Source organism: Podarcis tiliguerta (genome assembly GCF_965153285.1).
Source record: "Podarcis tiliguerta genome assembly, chromosome: 13".
In the NCBI taxonomy this organism is placed as follows: domain Eukaryota; kingdom Metazoa; phylum Chordata; class Lepidosauria; order Squamata; family Lacertidae; genus Podarcis; species Podarcis tiliguerta.
The window spans coordinates 50,714,052-50,733,094 of NC_139546.1; the positions used below are offsets into that span (position 1 = coordinate 50,714,052).

At 48.7% G+C, this 19,043-nt stretch overlaps 2 protein-coding genes and 1 long non-coding RNA gene across 4 annotated transcripts in view; 2 read left to right on the plus strand and 1 right to left on the minus strand.

Moving 5' to 3' along the window:
* Nucleotides 1–3,835, minus strand: part of NEURL4 (neuralized E3 ubiquitin protein ligase 4) — a gene marked incomplete at its 5' end in the record, with an annotated part of 56,014 nt that extends 52,179 nt beyond the window's left edge. Inside the window, one exon of the mRNA XM_083410026.1 lies at nt 3,602–3,835. Within this exon, the coding sequence (XP_083266152.1) occupies nt 3,602–3,835 (234 nt within the window). The remainder of the gene's footprint in view (nt 1–3,601) is intronic.
* Nucleotides 3,836–5,394: 1,559 nt separating this feature from the next.
* LOC310663172 (zona pellucida sperm-binding protein 3-like) lies at nt 5,395–11,692 on the plus strand. Of its 2 annotated transcripts, none has more exons than XM_083410840.1 (3): nt 5,395–6,140; nt 9,260–9,400; nt 11,551–11,692. In XM_083410840.1, the coding sequence occupies exons 1-3, from the start codon at nt 5,838–5,840 to the stop codon at nt 11,584–11,586; spliced, it is 480 nt and encodes a 159-aa protein (XP_083266966.1). In that variant the 5' UTR covers nt 5,395–5,837; the 3' UTR covers nt 11,587–11,692. The 2 variants fall into 2 exon arrangements, with proteins under 2 accessions (XP_083266966.1, XP_083266965.1); XM_083410839.1 differs by having other exon boundaries at nt 9,260–9,378.
* Nucleotides 11,693–11,985: 293 nt separating this feature from the next.
* Nucleotides 11,986–16,216, plus strand: LOC310663252. Its single transcript, XR_014504439.1, has 3 exons — nt 11,986–12,214; nt 13,325–13,438; nt 16,057–16,216. It is a non-coding gene; the product is annotated as an uncharacterized lncRNA (long non-coding RNA).
* Nucleotides 16,217–19,043: the final 2,827 nt, after the last annotated feature.

Sequence of the window (19,043 nt, forward strand, 5' to 3'; positions counted from 1 at the left end):
TACGTACGTACAACCCAACCCTCCCTGACTGCAGGTTGCAGAAATATATCATTGTATTGAAACAAATACAGATTCTAATCAAAGGACCATACAAAACCATGGCACTCAACGGGTGCAGCCCTTTCTCAAAAGGAATAGCACTCTTAACGTGCACAGGGGCACTTCCTGAGCTGACAGGCTCAAGTCAACAGAGCCTGGAGTTAAGGCCTCTAAGGAGAAATAGCTCTCAAGTGGGATGTACAAAAAAAACTAAAAAATGAGCCATTTTTCCCCTCCACCACATGATTTAAAAAAAAAAAAAACTCTACTCCCTCCTGAGCTACCTGGGAGAATTTAGGAAGGAGAGAAGGAAAATGTTTAAAAATTGGGTATTGGGCCAGAATTAGCACCCTCTCTTTCTCTGCTCAGGCAATGATCATATCACAGCAGCTCTGGGTCAGACAGAAGGACCTGCTCCCCCAAAGCAAAGCCCACGTAGCACCTTGGAGGCAAACGCTCTCCTCCAGGCCAGGAAATAAAATTTGAAAAATTTCATCCGGCTGCTCTGCCTTAGCTGAACCTGCCCTCTTTCCTATCTGAGCTCATTCAAAACACGCAATTGTGTTTGCTGCCCTGGATTCAAAGGGAAGAGCGGAGAGACAGAAACATTTCGAAATTTGCAAGCGGACAGAGCGCACCATAGCAGTGGCGTAGCGTGGGTTGTCAGCACCTGGAGCAAGGCACGTCATTTGTGCCCCCTAACCCGTGGATTTGCGCCCCCTAACCCTAACCCCCAGATGTTGCGCCCGGTGCGGCCGGCCCCCCCTGCACCCCCCACGCTACGCCACTGCACCATAGTGCTCATCTGCAGGGCTTTCTCCCCAGAGAGATCAGCCCTTTCCTAGGATACGCCAATCCATGCCGACACGTAAGATCAGAAGAGGCCTGCAGCTGGATCAGGCCAGCAAACCACCTAGTCCAGCAGCCTGTTCTCACAGCGGCCAACCACTGGCCACAAGTCTGAACACAAGAGAATTTACTGTGTGCCCCCTGCCCTGATTCCCAATAGCTGGTATTCCAAGACCTCTGACAGTGGAGAGAGAATACTAAACCACTGTGGTTAGATGGCACTGATGGGCTATTTGTCTAATCCATTTCTAAAGCCATTCAGGTGGGCGAGCAACATGACCTCTTGTGGCAGTGAGTTCCATAGTTTAACAAAGCGCTGTGGGAAGGCGTACTTTTCTTTGTCTGCCCTGAACTGTTCAGCTTCCTGGTGTTGTGAAAATGATAAAAAAACTTTTCTCCACCTTCTGAACTTTTCCCAGCTAAAGCAAGGCAACCAGAACTGTACACAGTGCTCCATAGGTGGTTGCAACTGAGATTTGCAAAACGGCATTATGATACATGTTGGATTTTAAATTTGCAGTCCCTTTGCTAAATGGAGACGGCATCCTCTCTCGTTTTCCTGTGGCTCCGATGTGTCTACAGTACACAGACATTGGCACGGACGATCGACGTTGGCTCTTAGAGAGAGTGATCATTCTCTCCATTCTCGGCCCTCACTGCTCTTGAACTCGGGACACGTGGCCCTTATTTCCCATAACCTGTTTCCCCTCTCAGTCACCTCTTGCCACTATGCTCCCTTAGTGTAGCCTACCTCACAGGGTTGTTGTTAGGACCAGATGCAGAGGGGTGAGGGCCATGAATACAGCCTCATATGTACCCCTGGAGCTCCTCGACACAGACCTCAACAAAATCCATCTCCAGATACCTCCCTTTACCTCTCGTATATTCCACCCCGCTCATCTCTGCACCCCACAGGCTGATCTCCCAGCCCCACACACCCCAGTTGCCACCAAATCACCCTCCGCACCCCCTGATCTTCCTTCTTAATCTTACCCTGCTTATTCTGCCCTTCTTCCCACCCACAGTTACCCCAACATGTCTCCCACTCAGCCACCCTCCGAATACCCCACTTCCCACTCCTCTGCTTGCCCCACCTGCACCCCAGTTGCCCCTCCCTCCCCCTGGCACCTGCTACATACAAACCCAGCTGAGCTCGCACCCCCCTCCCAGCCCAACCTTCTTCCTCCTTCTTACCTCAGTTATTCTCCCATCCCACCACCCTCCACATACCCTGGTCTTCAACCTTCACCTACCCCCGTTATCTCCCCACTTACCCCTCACCCGGCCTCCACATACCTTACCCTTCACTCTTCTTACCCCCCAGGTACTTCAGTCACCCCCATCTCCTGATCTTCACCCTTCATCTTACCCCAGTTATCCCCTTACCCTCTACATACCACACTCTTCTTACATCCCCCCTGCCTACCCTGATCGTCAACCTTTCATCTTACCCATTGCCCCAGTTATCCCCCCTCACTTACCCCCCAGTCACCCTACCCTCTGCATACCCTGATCTTCACCCTTCACCTTACCCCAGTTACCCCCCACAGCCTCCATGTACCTCACTCTTCACTCTTCTTACATCCCCCCACCCTCCACACCCCCTGATCTTCAACCTTTCATCTTACCTGTTACCCCAGTTGTCCCCCCACTTACCCTCCCCTTACCCCACTCTTCATACCCCCCAATCACCCACCCCCTACCCTCCACACCCCCTGATCTTCAACCTTTCATCTTACCCCCCACTTACCCTCCCCTGACCCCACTCTTCCCTCTTCTTACCCCCCAAGTCACCCCACCCTCTACCCTCTGCATACCCTGACCTTCAACCTTTTTTCTTACCCCACAGTTACCCCAGTTATCCCCCCCACTTATGCTCCCCTAACCCCAATACCCTGATCTTCAACCTTTCATCCTACCCCACTGTTACCCCAGTTATCCCCCCCACTTATGCTCCCCTAACCCCACTCTTCACTCTTCTTACACCCTGTCACCCCACCCCCTACCCTCCACATACCCTGATCTTCAACCTTTCATCTTACCCCCCAGTTACCCCCCTCACTTACCCTCCATGTACCTCATTCTTCTTTCCCCCCCACCCTCCACATACCCTGATCTTCAACCTTTCATCCTACCCCACTGTTACCCCAGTTATCCCCCCACTTATGCTCCCCTAACCCCACTCTTCACTCTTCTTACCCCGTCACACCCCCTACCCTCCACATACCCTGATCTTCAACCTTTCATCTTACCCCCCAGTTACCCCCCTCACTCACCCTCCATGTACCTCATTCTTCTTTCCCCCCCACCCTCCACATACCCTGATCTTCAACCTTTCATCTTACCCCCCAGTTACCCCCCTCACTCACCCTCCATGTACCTCATTCTTCTTTCCCCCCCACCCTCCACATACCCTGATCTTCAACCTTTCATCTTACCCCCCAGTTACCCCCCTCACTCACCCTCCATGTACCTCATTCTTCTTACCCCCCCACCCTCCACATACCCTGATCTTCAACCTTTCATCCTACCCCACTGTTACCCCAGTTATCCCCCTCACTTACCCTCCACATACTCCACTCTTCACTTTCCTTACATTCCCCCTACCCTCCACATACCCTGATCTTCAACCTTTCATCTTACCCCCCAGTTACCCCCCTCACTCACCCTCTTCTTACACCCCCCCCGCCTACCCCGATCTCCCGCCCCTCACCTTCCTGTCGATGCGGACGGTGAAGACGGCGCCCGGGGCGAGGGGCTCCCTGCTGAGGACGAGCCCGTGGTTGAACTCCTGGCCGGGCTGCGAGCGGGCGGCGCTGCGGCCGCCCCGAGACACCGTCACCAGCCGCCCCGTGCGAGGGTGCAGCAGCGGCAGAGGCGCCGAAGAGAGCCCCGCGCCGGGCCCCGCCGCCCGCTCCCCGCCGCCGCCGCCGCCCGGGCCCAGCATCCCGCCCCCCGGTGGACCAGGCCGCCCCCTCCGCCGCCTCCCCCCCACCCACGGCGGAGGCACCAGGGCGCACAGCCGCGCGCGACGGACGGCCGCGCTTTACGGCACAGGGGCATGCCTCCGCCGGCCCGCTTGGCGGCAGGAGGGCGCTCCGACGCCCCGAAACGCTTTACGGCAGGAGGGAGGGAGGGAGGAGCGCCGCGCCGCCGCGCTTTACGGCAGGCTGGCGCAGCGGCTACGTGCCGCCTTTTCCTTTTCCGGCAGGAGCGCTTTACGGCAGCAGGGCAGAAACTCTCTCGGAGAAGCGGGGGATAATGATAGTTTATTGTTATTGTTCATTTTATTCCCATATATTTTTAAGGCGGGGGGGGGGACCTCAAAGCGGGTTACAACCTGCATTAAAACATCAAATGCAGAAATTATATTTTTTATTTATTCATTATTAATTCTATCAGACACATTAATACCTTGTTAAAATCACAATACGTCAACAAAAAATTTGCTTATTGGTATTTAATAATAGGATATGACAGCGATAAACATGCAATATTTCAGTGTGTTAGCAATAATTGATTATTAATGATAATAATGTAATGTTGCAGCAATACAAATGCAACAGGTGCAATAAAAATTACGTTATTGGCATCAGTACAGTGCACTTCTTTCCTCACGTCATTTTAGATTGTAAAACTATTATTAGTATTAAGTATTGACATTTTAATAGCATCATAATATGACTCTTCAGCATCAGCATTATTATTCATTTATTTATACCCTGCCCATCACAACTTATTGTTAGACTTGGTGCGCTCATTTCCTCCTCCCAACCTGCTTTCCTTTTGTGATGCGTCTTTTTTTAGATTGTAAACCCCTCTCTTTTTTTTTCATTTTAGCAAGTTACAATATGCCCTCTTTTTGGCCGAATAATGGGATTTTAAAAACTCTTCAGATAAAATTATGTATTTTTTTAAACAGCATTTATAGACCGCGTGATTGCAAGAAAGCCTCTAAGCAGTTCACAAGAAAAATCATTGATACCTCAGTGGCATATTTCAAAGCCACACCACATACCTAAGATTAACACCCATAGAGCTCAGTAAGACTTTCTGGGTAAACATGTAAGAAACTGCTGCCAGTCTATAGTGGGGAGGGATGGGTGTGTGTGTGTTAATATTTTACACTTTTTAAGGCTGCAGTCAAAACCCCACTTACCTGTGAGTAAGCCCCAACAGGACTTACTTCTGAGTAGACACGGTTAGGTTTGCAGCCTTACCCTGCAATCCCGGCCTGCATGCTTACCTAGAAGCAGGTTCCATTCTGTCTAATGGGGTTCAGTCCACAAAGTTATGTGCGCTTAGCACCCCTGAAATCAACAGGCTGAAGCATACCCAAAGTTGGGGTGCGGTGAACTTTTTACAATCTTCAACAAATCCATCCTATCTCCATCTTCACCCACCGAAAAAAAGAACAGTAGCCTTATTTTATTTTATTTTATTTTATTTTATTTTATCATTTATTTAAATGAATTAGTGCTATTTTGTTATTATAAAAAAGCAGTTTGCAACAACTGTAACATAAAACCATACAATAAAAACGATGTAGAAAATTGAAACCAGATAACTGTCCCAGAAAGATAATTGCCTGCATAACCTGCCGGAATAGCAAAGTTTTAAGGCAGGCATTTCAAAGTTGAAAACAGAAGACGCCTGCTGACTCTCTAGTGGCGGAGAGTTCCACAGGACTGGGAAGACGACAATAAAGGCTCAGTTTCTTTTTTGTTGTCAAATGAGCCTTGCAAACTGGAGGAGCTCTAACCATCTCATACAATGGGAGGAAAATACTCCCCATAGCAATCACCTTTTGGTCCAAGACAGGTGTGTGATGAAGGGAGGGAGGGGGGAAAAAACCTGTTAATCACCTGATGCAGGTGAAGCTATAAAAAGCTGCTGTTAGGGGTATTTTTCCCTTTCTGGGCTGAAGAAGGCCTTGTAGGGTGTGAAGAATGGGGGGCTATGGCTGGCTGTTAATTTGCTTAACTGTGGGGGCGATGCCAGCCCCACTTAGAGTTCATACAGGACAGTGGTTCCCTTCGACCCAGTCCTGGTGGGTTCAGCAAACTGGGCCTTACTGGGTGAAGGTAAAATGTGACCAGTCCCAAGTTATTGTGTCGGTGGAGAAAACTCCAGGAGCCAAAGAGCTGGTGAAACCCAGTGACCTGACCCTGGGAGACTGTCCTTATACGAGCCTCGAAGGAGAAACTGTGGTTTTTGTGGTTGCCATCCAAGCGTGCGGATCCCAGGTCCAGGTGAGATATTGGGGTTCCTCTGTCTTCTCCATTCTTCCTTCTGGGTGATGTTGAAATGTTGGGAACAGAGCCTTGCTTTCCTTGAAATAAAAAAATTAAGGTCATATATATATATATATATATATATTTGTGTGTGTGTGTATGTATATGTATATATATATAGTGGAACCTCGGGTATAGTGGAACCTCGGATTACATACACTTCAGGTTACACACTCCGCTAACCCAGAAATAGTGCTTCAGGTAAAGAACTTTGCTTCAGAATGAGAACAGAAATCGTGCTCCAGTGGTGCGGCAGCAGCGGGAGGCCCCATTAGCTAAAGTGGTGCTTCAGGTTAAGAACAGTTTCAGGCTAAGAACGGACCTCCAGAACGAATTAAGTACTTAACCTGAGGTACCACCGTGTGTGTGTGTGTATACATAAATATATATATATGTTCATAATTGCAGGTTTTGGTGTCCTCGGGTGTCTTCCCGTGTAAAAGTTGGGGTGTCTAGGCGACGTTTCGACGAGGTCTCACTCGTCATCTTCAGGCTGGTGCTTTCGGCTTCTTGTTACTGGAACAGAGCAGGATCTCTATTATGTTCATAATTGTATTATGTTCATAATTGTATCAACCAAGCGCATACATAGATGTGTGGCCCACATGTCTGGAGCAGCGCAGGAAGACCGCCCTGAAACCATTTTGACTCCCAACCTACCAAATGTTTTCTCTGCAAGGAGGGAGGGGGTGAGGGAACCTTCCCATTGTCTCAGGAATCGGGAAATTGCCATCTCAAAGGAATGGCCAGACTACCACGAAAGGCAATCAGATAAGGCATTATCAGATAACCTGGTAGACAGGGTAAAAGCAAGGCACTCGGATTTCTGTTGTAGATCGCCTTTTCTGTGATGTAGGTATGATGTTTGTGGGAGGTGGTCTTGGGTTGCACCCCTTCTGTGATGTATGGAGGCGTGGTCTTGAGCTCCAGGGCGGGCAATTTAAAATGTCTATATAAGGGCGGGCACACCTGGGTTCGGGGAGCACCCTGTTGCAACAGTTCAATAAAGATCAGGCTTATGAGCTGCTTTGCTTCTCAATATTCTCTGATTGTCCTATTATTTTCTCCGACTGATGGAGAACATACAAAGGACTTTATAAGGGCTCTTCTGTCCCCCATAAGCGAATAAGGGCAGGTTTTTGTTTATTAGACTTTCCTGCCTTTGGGCTGGCTGAGGACTTCTCAAGCCTGGTGCGTCTGGGAACGAGAGGCAGCGTGGTGCAGTGGTTGCAGGGACCTGGGAGACCAGAGTTCAAATCCCTCGACTTGGCTGTGAAGCTCACCAGTGTTGTAAATAAAAATATGCCCTTTTCCCTTATGGGGTATCCAAGAGCCCATATAGAGTCCTTACCTGGGTTCCCTATTGGTAGGAGAAGATAACAGGGGCCAACCAGAAAATATTGAGAAGCAAAGCAGCTAGTAAGCCTGATCTTTATTGATCTGTTGCAACAGGGTGCTCCCCTCACACGCAGGAGAGGAAGAGGACCCCCAAAATTGCCGTGCAAGGGCTTATAAAGACTTTTGAAATTCCCATTCTCTAGATCAAGCCCACCCCCAGAAACATCATACATACATCACAGAAGGGGTATAACCTAAGACCACCCCTCAGATACATTCCACCTACATCACAGAAATTTAAATGTTGTTTTTCTCCTGTCACAGTTTATCTCCTGCCTGGCAAGTTACTTGATTGGATTTCCTGGGGAGCCTGGCCATTCTTTTGTAGTGGTAAAATACTTAGTTCCTGGGCCAGGTCACAGGCTCACACCTTATTCAAGCAGACATATCCTCGAGACAGGATTTGTGAGGAAAGAGAAAATGGGGAGGCTTTTCCAGTTTGACCTTGCAGAGAAAGGGTTTGGTCAGTTTAGGAATCAAAATGGTTCCAGGTTGGTCTTCCTGTGTTGATCTATGTATGTGCAGTTATGAACATTATCTAAGACCATAAAATTCCTATCACAATGGATGCGCCTCAGCCGAACTGACCTCTCAGGGTTATTGTGCGATTGAATGAGGAGGGAGCGAAGCATGGGTGCCACACTTAGCTCCTCCGAGAAAATGGTGGGCTGTGAATGCAATAAATAAAATAAAATAAGTTGCAGATGTGGATTAAGGTTTGGAGCTGTGTCCATCACCCTGACATCTGGGCTTATGTGTGTGTACATGTTCATAATAATAATAATAATAATTAATAATACATTATTTATACCCTGCCCATCTGGCTGAGTTTCCCCAGCCACTCTGGGCAGCTCCCAAACAAGATGAATTTTAACAGGAAGAAATGTAAAGTATTGCACTTGGGCAAAAAAAATGAGAGGCACAAATACAAGATGGGTGACACCTGGCTTGAGAGCAGTACATGTGAAAAGGATCTAGGAGTCTTGGTTGACCACAAACTTGACATGAGCCAACAGTGTGACGCGGCAGCTAAAAAAGCTAATGCAATTCTGGGCTGCATCAATAGGAGTATAGCATCTAGATCAAGGGAAGTTATAGTGCCACTGTATTCTGCTCTGGTCAGACCTCACCTGGAGTACTGTGTCCAGTTCTGGGCACCAGAGTTCAAGAAGGACACTGACAAACTGGAACGTGTCCAGAGGAGGGCAACCAAAATGGTCAAAGGCCTGGAAACGATGCCTTATGAGGAACGGCTAAGGGAGCTGGGCATGTTTAGCCTGGAGAAGAGGAGGTTAAGGGGGGATATGATAGCCATGTTCAAATATATAAAAGGATGTCACATAGAGGTGGGAGAAAGGTTGTTTTCTGCTGCTCCAGAGAAGCGGACACGGAGCAATGGATCCAAACTACAAGAAAGAAGATTCCACCTCAACATTAGGAAGAACTTCCTGACAGTAAGAGCTGTTCGACAGTGGAATTTGCTGCCAAGGAGTGTGGTGGAGTCTCCTTCTTTGGAGGTCTTTAAGCAGAGGCTTGACAACCATATGTCAGGAGTGCTCTGATGGTGTTTCCTGCTTGGCAGGGGGTTGGACTCGATGGCCCTTGTGGTCTCTTCCAACTCTATGATTCTATGAAGTGTTCAATGCTGCAGTGCGATTCTCTGTTTATTCCCCCAACAGCTGACTCCAGGCACTGTGATCTACAGAAATATTTTGTTTTACAACGCGGAAAGGCCTGCTCCCACCACAGCTGAGCCCAGCCTGCCATCTGCAGTCCTCATTGAGTGTCATTGTCCAAGGTTTGCAAAAAAATTGTGTAAGGTATTTGGGGAGAGAGGGTACTGGCCATAAGAACAGCGCCGGGATGGTTCCCTACGATGAATGACCTCTCAGGTTAACTTGAGCTGGGAAAACCTATATTTCTAGGTGCAGCTTACATTCTGGAAGACAAGGAAATCACAAATACAAAGGCTTATTATAGGCATGACCCCATATACATTTAAAGTGCTAATATATCAAATAATAAATAATTTCCCCAGCCACTCTGGGCGGCTTCAAAAAAAATATTTAAAATATAATGAAGCATCAAACATTCAAAACTTCCCTAAACAGGGCTGCCTTCAGATGTTTTCTAAAAGTCTGGTAGTTGTTTTTCTCTTTGACATCTGCTGGGAGGGCGTTCCACAGGGCGGGCGCCACCACCGAGAAGGCCCTCTGCCTGGTTCCCAGTAGCTTTGCTTCTCACAGGGAGGGAACCGCCAGAAGGCCCTCGGAGCTGGACCTCAGTGTCCGGGCAGAACGATGGAGGTTAATTAACATACTTTAATTGACAGTAAGAACTGTTGGATAGTGGAACAGCTATGGCTTCACGAAAATAATTCCGTGAACAGGTTGTGGCGTTTTTTTTAGGAGATCCTTATTCTCCTCAGAGCTGTACAGTTTTTGGAGTGGTTTAGCAACCAATCCCTCTTCCTGAGGAATTTGATTAATTGTGAGGGGATATGGGGGATTCCCTGTACTTTTTCCCAGGGGTACTCGAGGGTGCTAGCATCTTTTGTCCTGCAAAAAAAGCACTGGTTTGAAATGTGGCTCTTAATATAACAACTTTGTGGTGAGTACTACCAGCAACCTCTTAAGGAAAGCAATGGGACGTTCCTAACCAGTCTCAGGATCCATCCATAACAAACTACAGTACCCAGAACTCTTTGAGGGAAGCCACGACTGTTTAAGGCGGCATCTTAGTGTTTTATGGTGTGAATGTGGCCACAGTGTCTCTGGGCATCTGCAGAGTGCCGTCGCTTAATTCAGGGCTGGTGACAGCTGGAGTCCCAGAAGATTTGCAGGGCCACAGATGTCCTCTATCTTGGCTTGAATAATGTTGTAGCCACGGACAGGAACAAGGGACTAGAAGGCAGATAATGCGATCCCAAACCAAATTTGCATTGCAGACCAGTAGTATATCTTAGGCTTTTTTAAGGGCAACACACCATTTAAGGCAGGCTATGGGAATACTGGGACGCGGGTGGTGCTGTGGGTTAAACCACAGAGCCTAGGGCTTGCCGATCAGAAAGTCGGTGGTTCGAATCAGCGCGACGGGGTGAGCTCCCGTTGCTCGGTCCCTGCTCCTCCAACCTAGCAGTTCGAAAGCACGAAGTGCAAGTAGATAAATAGGTACTGCTCCAGCGGGAAGATAAACGGCATTTCTGTGCGCTGCTCTGGTTCGCCAGAACCAGACCAGGCCACGTGACCCGGAAGCTGTACGCCGGCTCCCTCGGCCAGTAAAGCAAGATGAGCGCCGCAACCCCAGAGTCGGCAATGACTGGACCTAATGGTCAGGGGTCCCTTTATGGGAATACTTGTTATCTCAGTAGGCAAGCAGCCTACCGCACCTCCTCGTTCGCCCCTCCAAGCCATGAGAACTGGAGAGCAGGAAAGGTGTATGTGACTTGGGGTGGGAGGGATGAGCAGTTTTCGTGACTTTACCTCTGCAGGTGTGGTTGGACTTGGGCAGGGATTGACCAAGCTGAGCAACACCTGTATTTCTGAGCCTGTGGCAGTGAGTTCCAGAGGTTAGTTGATGTGCTGCCCGTGGGAATCAGTGGCACAGAATTATTTGAACGGACCTTTTAAGTATGTAGCTTTCGTACAATGCACCCTCGCCTTTTCATGTACAGTATTTTTCGCTCTATAAGACGCACCAGACCACAAGACGCACCTAGTTTTTGGAGGAGGAAAACAAGAAAAAAATTATTCTGAATCTCAGAAGCCAGAACAGCAAGAGGGATCACTGCGCAGCGAAAGCAGCAATCCCTCTTGCTGTTCTGGCTTCTGGGATAGCTGCGCAGCCTGCATTCGCTCCATAAGAAGCACACACATTTCCCCTTGCTTTTTAGGAGGGAAAAAGTGAGTCTTATAGAGCAAAAAATACGGTAAATTGTTTTTTCCCCAGACTGGTGTTCTCTCTTTCACAGGCAAATGCCCTCAGGAGGCTCAAGGAATATCAGTGAAGCAAAAGGCTCTGAGATGCTGGCGAAACTGAGAACAGCTGTTGGGCGACAGAAAAGAAATGTCTATTGGCAGCAAGGCAGGTGTCTCTGAAACCAAAAGCATCATAGGTATATCTAGGTCAGCCTCCCTTTGATGCCCTCCAGATGTCTTGGACTACAACTCCGATCATCCTTAGTCAGCTTAGCCAGTTGTCCTGGATGATGGGAGTTGTAGTTCAAAATATCTTGAGGGGGAAGGATGACCTAAAACGTGGGATGTGCCTTTTGGCTTAGCTCAGTGGTGGCCAAACTTGGCCCTCCAGCTATTTTTGGACTACAACTCCCATCATCCCTAGCTGTGGTCAGGGATGATGGGAATTGTAGTCCCAAAACATCAGGAGGGCCGAGTTTGGCCATCACTGGAGCCTTAGTTTGATGTTTATAATGTGCTCAATGGAAAGAGTCCTATGTTGTCTTTTATTGAATTCTCCTTTGGAGTTACTGGTGAACGGGTGAGGTGGAATTTCTGTTAAATTATCGTTGAGACCAGTGGCTCATACGCAGTAATGCAACCTGACCACAGAACTGGCAAATGGTGAAAGAGGAACGTAACAGCTGAATGTTAAAGTGGAAAACAAGTGCAGATAAGGTACAAAGAGGGTTCAAACATGTACAATAAAAAAAAGGGTTGAGAATTTTTTCCCCCCAAGGAGTGTTTTTGGATGAGATGGTGGGACAATGGGGTAGCAGAAAGTGGTTGGGCAAAGGATGAAGAGCTAAGATAATAATATAATAATAAACTCTGGGCAACTCTCAACCAAATGTTAAAAACACAATACAGCATTAAACATTAAAAACTTCCCTAAACAGGCCTGCCTTCAGATGTCTTCTAAAAGGCAGCTAGTTGTTTATTTCCTTGGCATCTGGTGGGAGGGGGTTCCACAGGGCAGGCGCCACCACCAAGAAGGCCCTCTGTCTGGTTCTCTGCAACCTCACTTCTCGCAGGGAGGAAGGGAGCTGGACCTCAGTGTCCGGGCTGGACGATGGGGTGGAGACGCCCCTTCAGGTCTACTGGGCCGAGGCCATTTAGGGCCTTAAAGGTCAGCACCAACACTTTGAATCGTGTTGTAGTTTTGCCTGTTTATGTCTGTCCTAATGGAAATGCTCTTGCAGACTCTCTGAACTGTTTGGTATTATTGAATGAAGCCTGACCACTTGGGGATTTGGGGTGAGCCTCTGTATTTGGAACCACCCCCGAGGGGAATATCCCCACATGCAGAACATCAGAGAATCTGGGAAGTTACAGAAGTCTTCTTCTTCTTCAGTACATTTCCGAGCACAATTCAAAGTGTTGGTGCTGACCTTGAAAGCCCTAAACGGCCTCAAAGGCCCAGTAGACCTGAAGGAGCGTCTCCACCCCCATCGTTCAGCCCAGACACTGAGGTCCAGCGCCGAGGGCCTTCTGGCGGTTCCCTCATTGCGAGAAGTGAAGCTCCAGGGAACCAGGCAGAGGGCCTTCTCGGTGGTGGCGCCCTCCCTTCCTTCAGATGTGAAGGAAATAAGCAGCTATCTTATCTTTAAAAGACATCTGAAGGCAGCCCTGTTTAGGGAAGTTTTTAATATTTAATGCTGTATTGTTTTTAACACTTGATTGGGAGCCACCCAGAGTGGCTGGGGAAACTCAGCCAGATGGGCGGGGTATAAATAATAAATTATTATTATTATTATTATTTTATTTTATATTCTTCACCACTTACAGAGAACTCGTCTGTAATTCAAACGGAGTCCAACGAGGACACCACCCTTGCTTCAACCCCGGGCACAGTTCCAGACGCGGAGAAGAAAGTGGTGATTGTGAAGCACAAGTCGGCACGTGAGACAGCCAGCAGGGCTACGCTAGCTTGATTCCTTTGGCTCTTTGGTCTCCTTTGAGAATCTGCCCCTTGCTTGCTTGGTTACTCCCAACAGTAGAGTGGACTCAGGTGGCCAAAGACCGTTAGCTACCGTATTTTTTGCTCTATATGACTCACTTTTTCCCTCCTAAAAAGTAAGGAGAAATGTGTGTGTCTCTTGAGGAGCGAATGCAGGCTGCGCAGCTATCCCAGAAGCCAGAACAGCAAGAGGGATTGCTGCTTTCACTGCGCAGCGATCCCTCTTGCTGTTCTGGCTTCTGAGATTCAGAATATTTTTTTTCTTGTTTTCCTCCTCCAAAAACTAGGTGCGTCTTGTGGTCTGGTGCGTCCTATAGAGCAAAAAATACGGTATTTCTGCAGCAGTCCCTGTCGCCAGGATCCCAGAGCTGCCCAAACAACATGAAAGGGGGAGCTTTGTTGGCACGGTGTAGAATCATAGAAGCGGAAGGGGGACCCCCAAAGGTCATCCAACTGAACCCCCTGCAATGCAGGAATCTTAGTTAAATAATCCCTGGCAGATGGCCGTCCAATCTCTGCTTTAAAACCTCCATGAAAAGAGAACCTACTGCCTTCTAAGGTAGTCTCAATACCATGAGTAGGCAAACTAAGGCCTGGGGGCCGGATCCGTCCCAATCGCCTTCTAAATCCGGGAATTCGTTCAATTTTTTTTTTCAAAATACAGTCCAGCCCCCCACAAGGTCTGAGGGAGTGGACTGGCCCCCTGATGAAAAAGTTTGCTGACCCCTGGTCCATACCCCCCAACATTTCTCCGATGAAAATAGGGACATCCCATTTCATAATGATGATTTTTACTATTTATACGTCACACATCTGACCCCAGCCACTCTGGGCAGCTTCCAACGTATATAATAAAACATTAAACTTTTTTTAGAAAAACCTACCCTATACAAGATTTCTTTCATATAGCTCGGGGAGGGGGGGTTGGATAACTGCATACCATCCAACGTTTCTCCAATGAAAATAGGGACACCCTATGGAAAAGCGGGACACAGGTGGCGCTGTGGGTTAAACCACTGAGCCTAGGACTTGCCGGTCAGAAGGTCGGCGGTTCGAATCCCCACGACGGGGTGAGCTCCCGTTGCTCGGTCCCAGCTCCTCCCAACCTAGCAGTTCGAAAGCACATCAAAGTGCAAGTAGATAAATAGGTACCGCTCCGGCGGGAAGGTAAACGGCGTTTCCGTGTGCTGCTCTGGTTCGCCAGAAGCAGCTTAGTCATGCTGGCCACATGACCCGGAAGCTGTACGCCGGCTCCCTCGGCCATTAAAGCGAGATGAGCGCTGCAACCCCAGAGTCAGTCACGACTGGACCTAATGTTCAGGGGTCCCTTTACCTTTAAGGAAAAGCGGCACATTCCGGGATTAAATCAGAAACTGGGGTGGCTTCTCTATATCAGGGATGTCCCTGGAAAACAGGGAGACTTGGACGGTCTGTTGCTCTGTCACACAGCTCCAAAATAGCCCCGTCACCATAATGTGCTCCTTAGTTCCCAAAGGCCTGTCTGAACAGGAAGATCTTTGGGGGAAGGACAAGGAGGGAGCCAGTCTAACCTCTCTTTGGGAGGGAATTCCGCAATCTGGGAGCAGCCACAGAGAAGGCTCTTGTTTTACCTCCAAGCGAAGGTTACCAGATTTGAATCCGGGGACACTTTAATTCATTACTACACGTTTGGGAGGTTGATTCTGCAGTAATGGCGGTGGCAGAGGGGCGACGGCCCCCTTGACCTCAGCTGCCATGTTTCCCCTTCCTCCGACGCTTCTATCTCCTTTCTCCATGAGCCTGGACGGCCCCTGAGTTGTTGGTTCTTCGGTGGTGGTGGTTGGGAAGCGGTGCGCGGTGATTCAGGCATGGAAGGTGGAGGACGAGGGCCGAGAGCAGCAGCGGCTGCAGCAGCGAGGCTCGGGCAGCGCGATGCCTCCCTTCCCATCGGACCAGCCCCAATCCCATTCCTACTTGCGTGCAAGCAGGAGAGGGCGGGGATCCCTCAGCTGGGATGGGAGGCTTCCCGTTGCCTAACTGAGAGATCCCTGCCCCCTCCTGCTTGCACGCAAGCTCTGATAGGCAGCGTGAAGCCTCCCTTCACAGCTTAGTTGCTGGGGTCAGGGAAGGTGGAGGCAGCCCGGAAGCTGCATCTTTGAGCCCCTCCACCACCATCATATGGGGACTTCTGAGCAGCTCCTGAAGCCAGCAAGACCCAACTGCTATGGGCTGCTGAGAATGCCGCTGCTGCATTTCCCGGGGACATTAGATGAAATCCGGGGACATTCCGGGGATGGAATTTGTCCGGGGACTTATTCGCAAATCCGGGGACTGTCCCCGGGAAACGGGGATTTCTGGTAACCCTACCCTAAGCATGATGCTGATGGGACCCAGATAAGGTGATCCTTAGCACCTGGGCAGATTTGTAAAGGTAGATACGGTCTTTCAGATTATCTGGGCCCAAACCGTTCCCCCTTAGCTAGCACCCTGCTATATTGTATTTGAAAAAAATAATGTGATCAGGGCCTTAAAAAAAAAGACAAAATAATCTTCACTGGAGTTTTGCTGTTCCTTCTTGCAGTGATGATGAAGGATCCCGGAATGATAATGGCGCTGATTATCGTCGTATCTTCGCTTGCGCTCGTCCTTTTTGCCATGATAACCCAGTTCGTGTACCAGAGATGCGGGGGCTGATGCTGGTGGGGAGTTGTAATTAATTTTGGGTGTGCATGTGTTAATAAAACAAGTTGAAAGTGGATTTGCCTCTGTGCAATTGTATTGTGTGTGGGGGGGTCAGTCTGGATTATGCCCTGAGTGCCCAATTCTTGGAGTCTTGTACCCAGTGAGGGTTCGACTCTAACAGCGGGTTCTGTTGTTGCTGAACCTAGTCAGACAAGCATCTTAGCAAGAGAACGGCCTTAGCTGGCCATTTAAATGTCCTCATCAACACCTCAAAAGGTTGCCAAGTGATGGCTCCTGTTATGTATTCAGTGGATCTGTGTTTGTCTGAGCTCAAGTCTGGACTGAGGAACCTGAGCTCCTGTGTTCTGGTTCGATACATGATGTCCAATCACACAACATTTAAGGATTTGGGCCTCTGCCATTGGCCCTTGAACTCATGAGTCGTGATTCGCAGCTTGGAAGTTTAGACAGCCAATCATGTCGGGAGTGGGAGTGGCCCAGGCTTTTAGGCATGTATATAAGCAGTTGCTTTGCCCCTGTTTCCCAGTTATGTAGTTCAATAAAGGTTCTTGCTGTTATCGCTTGTGTCTTGCCTTGTGGGAACCCAACTACGCTTCAGTTCCTACTGAGGGATGGTCCCTTCCAGGCTAATGGGTGGGCCCTTTCCCCACTCAATATTTATCTGCTCGGGAGGATAAAAACAGTGTGAGAAGGTCTGTGAGATATCTCAAAGCAGTTTTGCAATAAAAGCATCACTACAAAATTCCATACATTATTTAAAAAATGCTTCCCTGTGTTGAAACAATCCTAAAACAGATGCAGCCTGAGAAATATCTCTACTTAAAAGGTTTGCTGGAAGAGGGAGGCATTTAACAGGCGCCGAAAAGACCCACTTTATTAATCCAGAATACGGCAGCTAGACTGGGAGCGGCCGCCGAGACCATATAACACCGGTCTTGAAAGACCTACGTTGGCTCCCAGGACATTTCCGAGCACAATTCAAAGTGTTGGTGTTTTCCTTGAAAGCCCTAAATGGCCTCAAAGGCCCAGTATATCTGAAGGAGCGTCTCCACCCCCATCGTTCAGCCCAGACACTGAGGTCCAGCGCTGAGGGCCTTCTGGCGGTTCCCTCCCTGCGAGAAGCCAAGTTACAGGGAACCAGGCAGAGGGCCTTCTCAGTGGTGACACCCGCCCTGTGGAACACCATCCTGTCAGATGTCAAGGAAATAGTAAACTCTCTGACTTTTAGAAGACATCTGAAGGCAGCCCTGTTTAGGGAACTTTTTAATGTCTGACACTGTATTGTTTTTAATATTTGGTTGGAAGCCACCCAGAGTGGCTGGGGAAACCCAGCCAGATGGGCAGGGTATAAATAATTTATTATTATTATTATTATTATTATTACAAGAAGAAGGGGACGACAGAGGACGAGATGGTTGGACAGTGTTCTCGAAGCTACAAACATGAGTCTGACCAAACTGCGGGATGCAGTGGAAGACAGAAGGGCCTGGCGTGCTCTGGTCCAGGGGGTCACGAAGAGTTGGACACGACTAAACGACTAAACAACAAAAAATTATTATTATTAGGGAGTTGCGGCCATAGGCATCTATATATTTTTTTTACAAAGAGTAAGGTCCCGTCTGCACTATATGTTTAAAGCCGTGTCATACCATTTTAAACAGTCAAATCAGCAGCCTGTAGGCTTGGCCTTTATTGTACTGTTGCAGCAGGGTGTTCCCCTCACTCGCAGGAGAGAGGAAAGACCCAGAACAATGGTGTGCAAGACCTTATAAAAACTTTTGAAATTCCCCTCCTCTAGGTCAAGCCCACCCCCAGAAACATCATGCATACATTACAGAAAGGAGGGGTTGAGGGAGGAGTTGTGGTGGTAACCTGAGTGTCCTGTCACCTGGCTGGTTCCCTTCTCCCCCTCCCCATGAGTCATTTTCTGAAGACAAAGGTAGTCGCAGTTTCCTGCCCCCTGAGGGGAAATCCAATCACTGTTCCTTTGTTATAGTCCGTGTTGAATCCACTCCTGTATGCAGTCTGTAGTGTAGTTGATGGTCTTCTGTCTAGGACCATCAGGGTTGGCATAGCAACTGGGCAGGGCTCCTGTGAATGTGCTGCTATGCTCAAGGGATTATGGTGGCCTGTATCAAACCTTCCCCATTTTGTAGTCCTTCCTTCAAGGAGTAAAATAAAAGTGGAACAGTGCAAATCTGATGTATGGTTGATTTTCTATGAATTTATAACAGAAGTGTAGTGTATGAGTATGAGTGTAGTCTGTACAAACAGAATGATGGGGGGGGGTTCCTGCTACATTGGAAAAGGGAGGGCTTCAAAGGCGCCGACGAAACAATATAAACGGCGCCTGTCTGATATGTAAGCAGCAAAGGGCAGGCAGAAATTCAACAGGTTGAATCTTCCCCAGGCTAGTGCCGTGCTCTTGTACATGTTCTGCTTCTTTATTGTTCATTCATTCATTGCATTCAAGTTGCCGCCTTTCTGCCAAGGCGCTTTGCCGTTTTCAAGTCCAGCTGCTGCTGCGAAATCTCTCGTTCAGCAAACAAGGATACCTGCAGGCGAGCCTGGCTCGCTCCAGCTGTTTTGGACTACAACTCCCGTCAGCCCCCGCCAGCCAGACAAATGAGGACCTTTTTCAGGAGTCCTGACTCCTGCCTGTCCAAAAATATAAATATATAATCTGCATACACAGAGACAGGCCCCTTCGCGTTTCCAAGCCGCGTTCACGGCAGCTCTTTTAAATCTGGAGAGGGTCTCCCGTGTTGCAGGGGAATTATTCCCCCTCAAAACACTTCAATCCGGCAGTCTCCGAAACCTCTTTCCTCAACATGGCAGCGCCCATGCGGCGCCTTTCCGTACAAA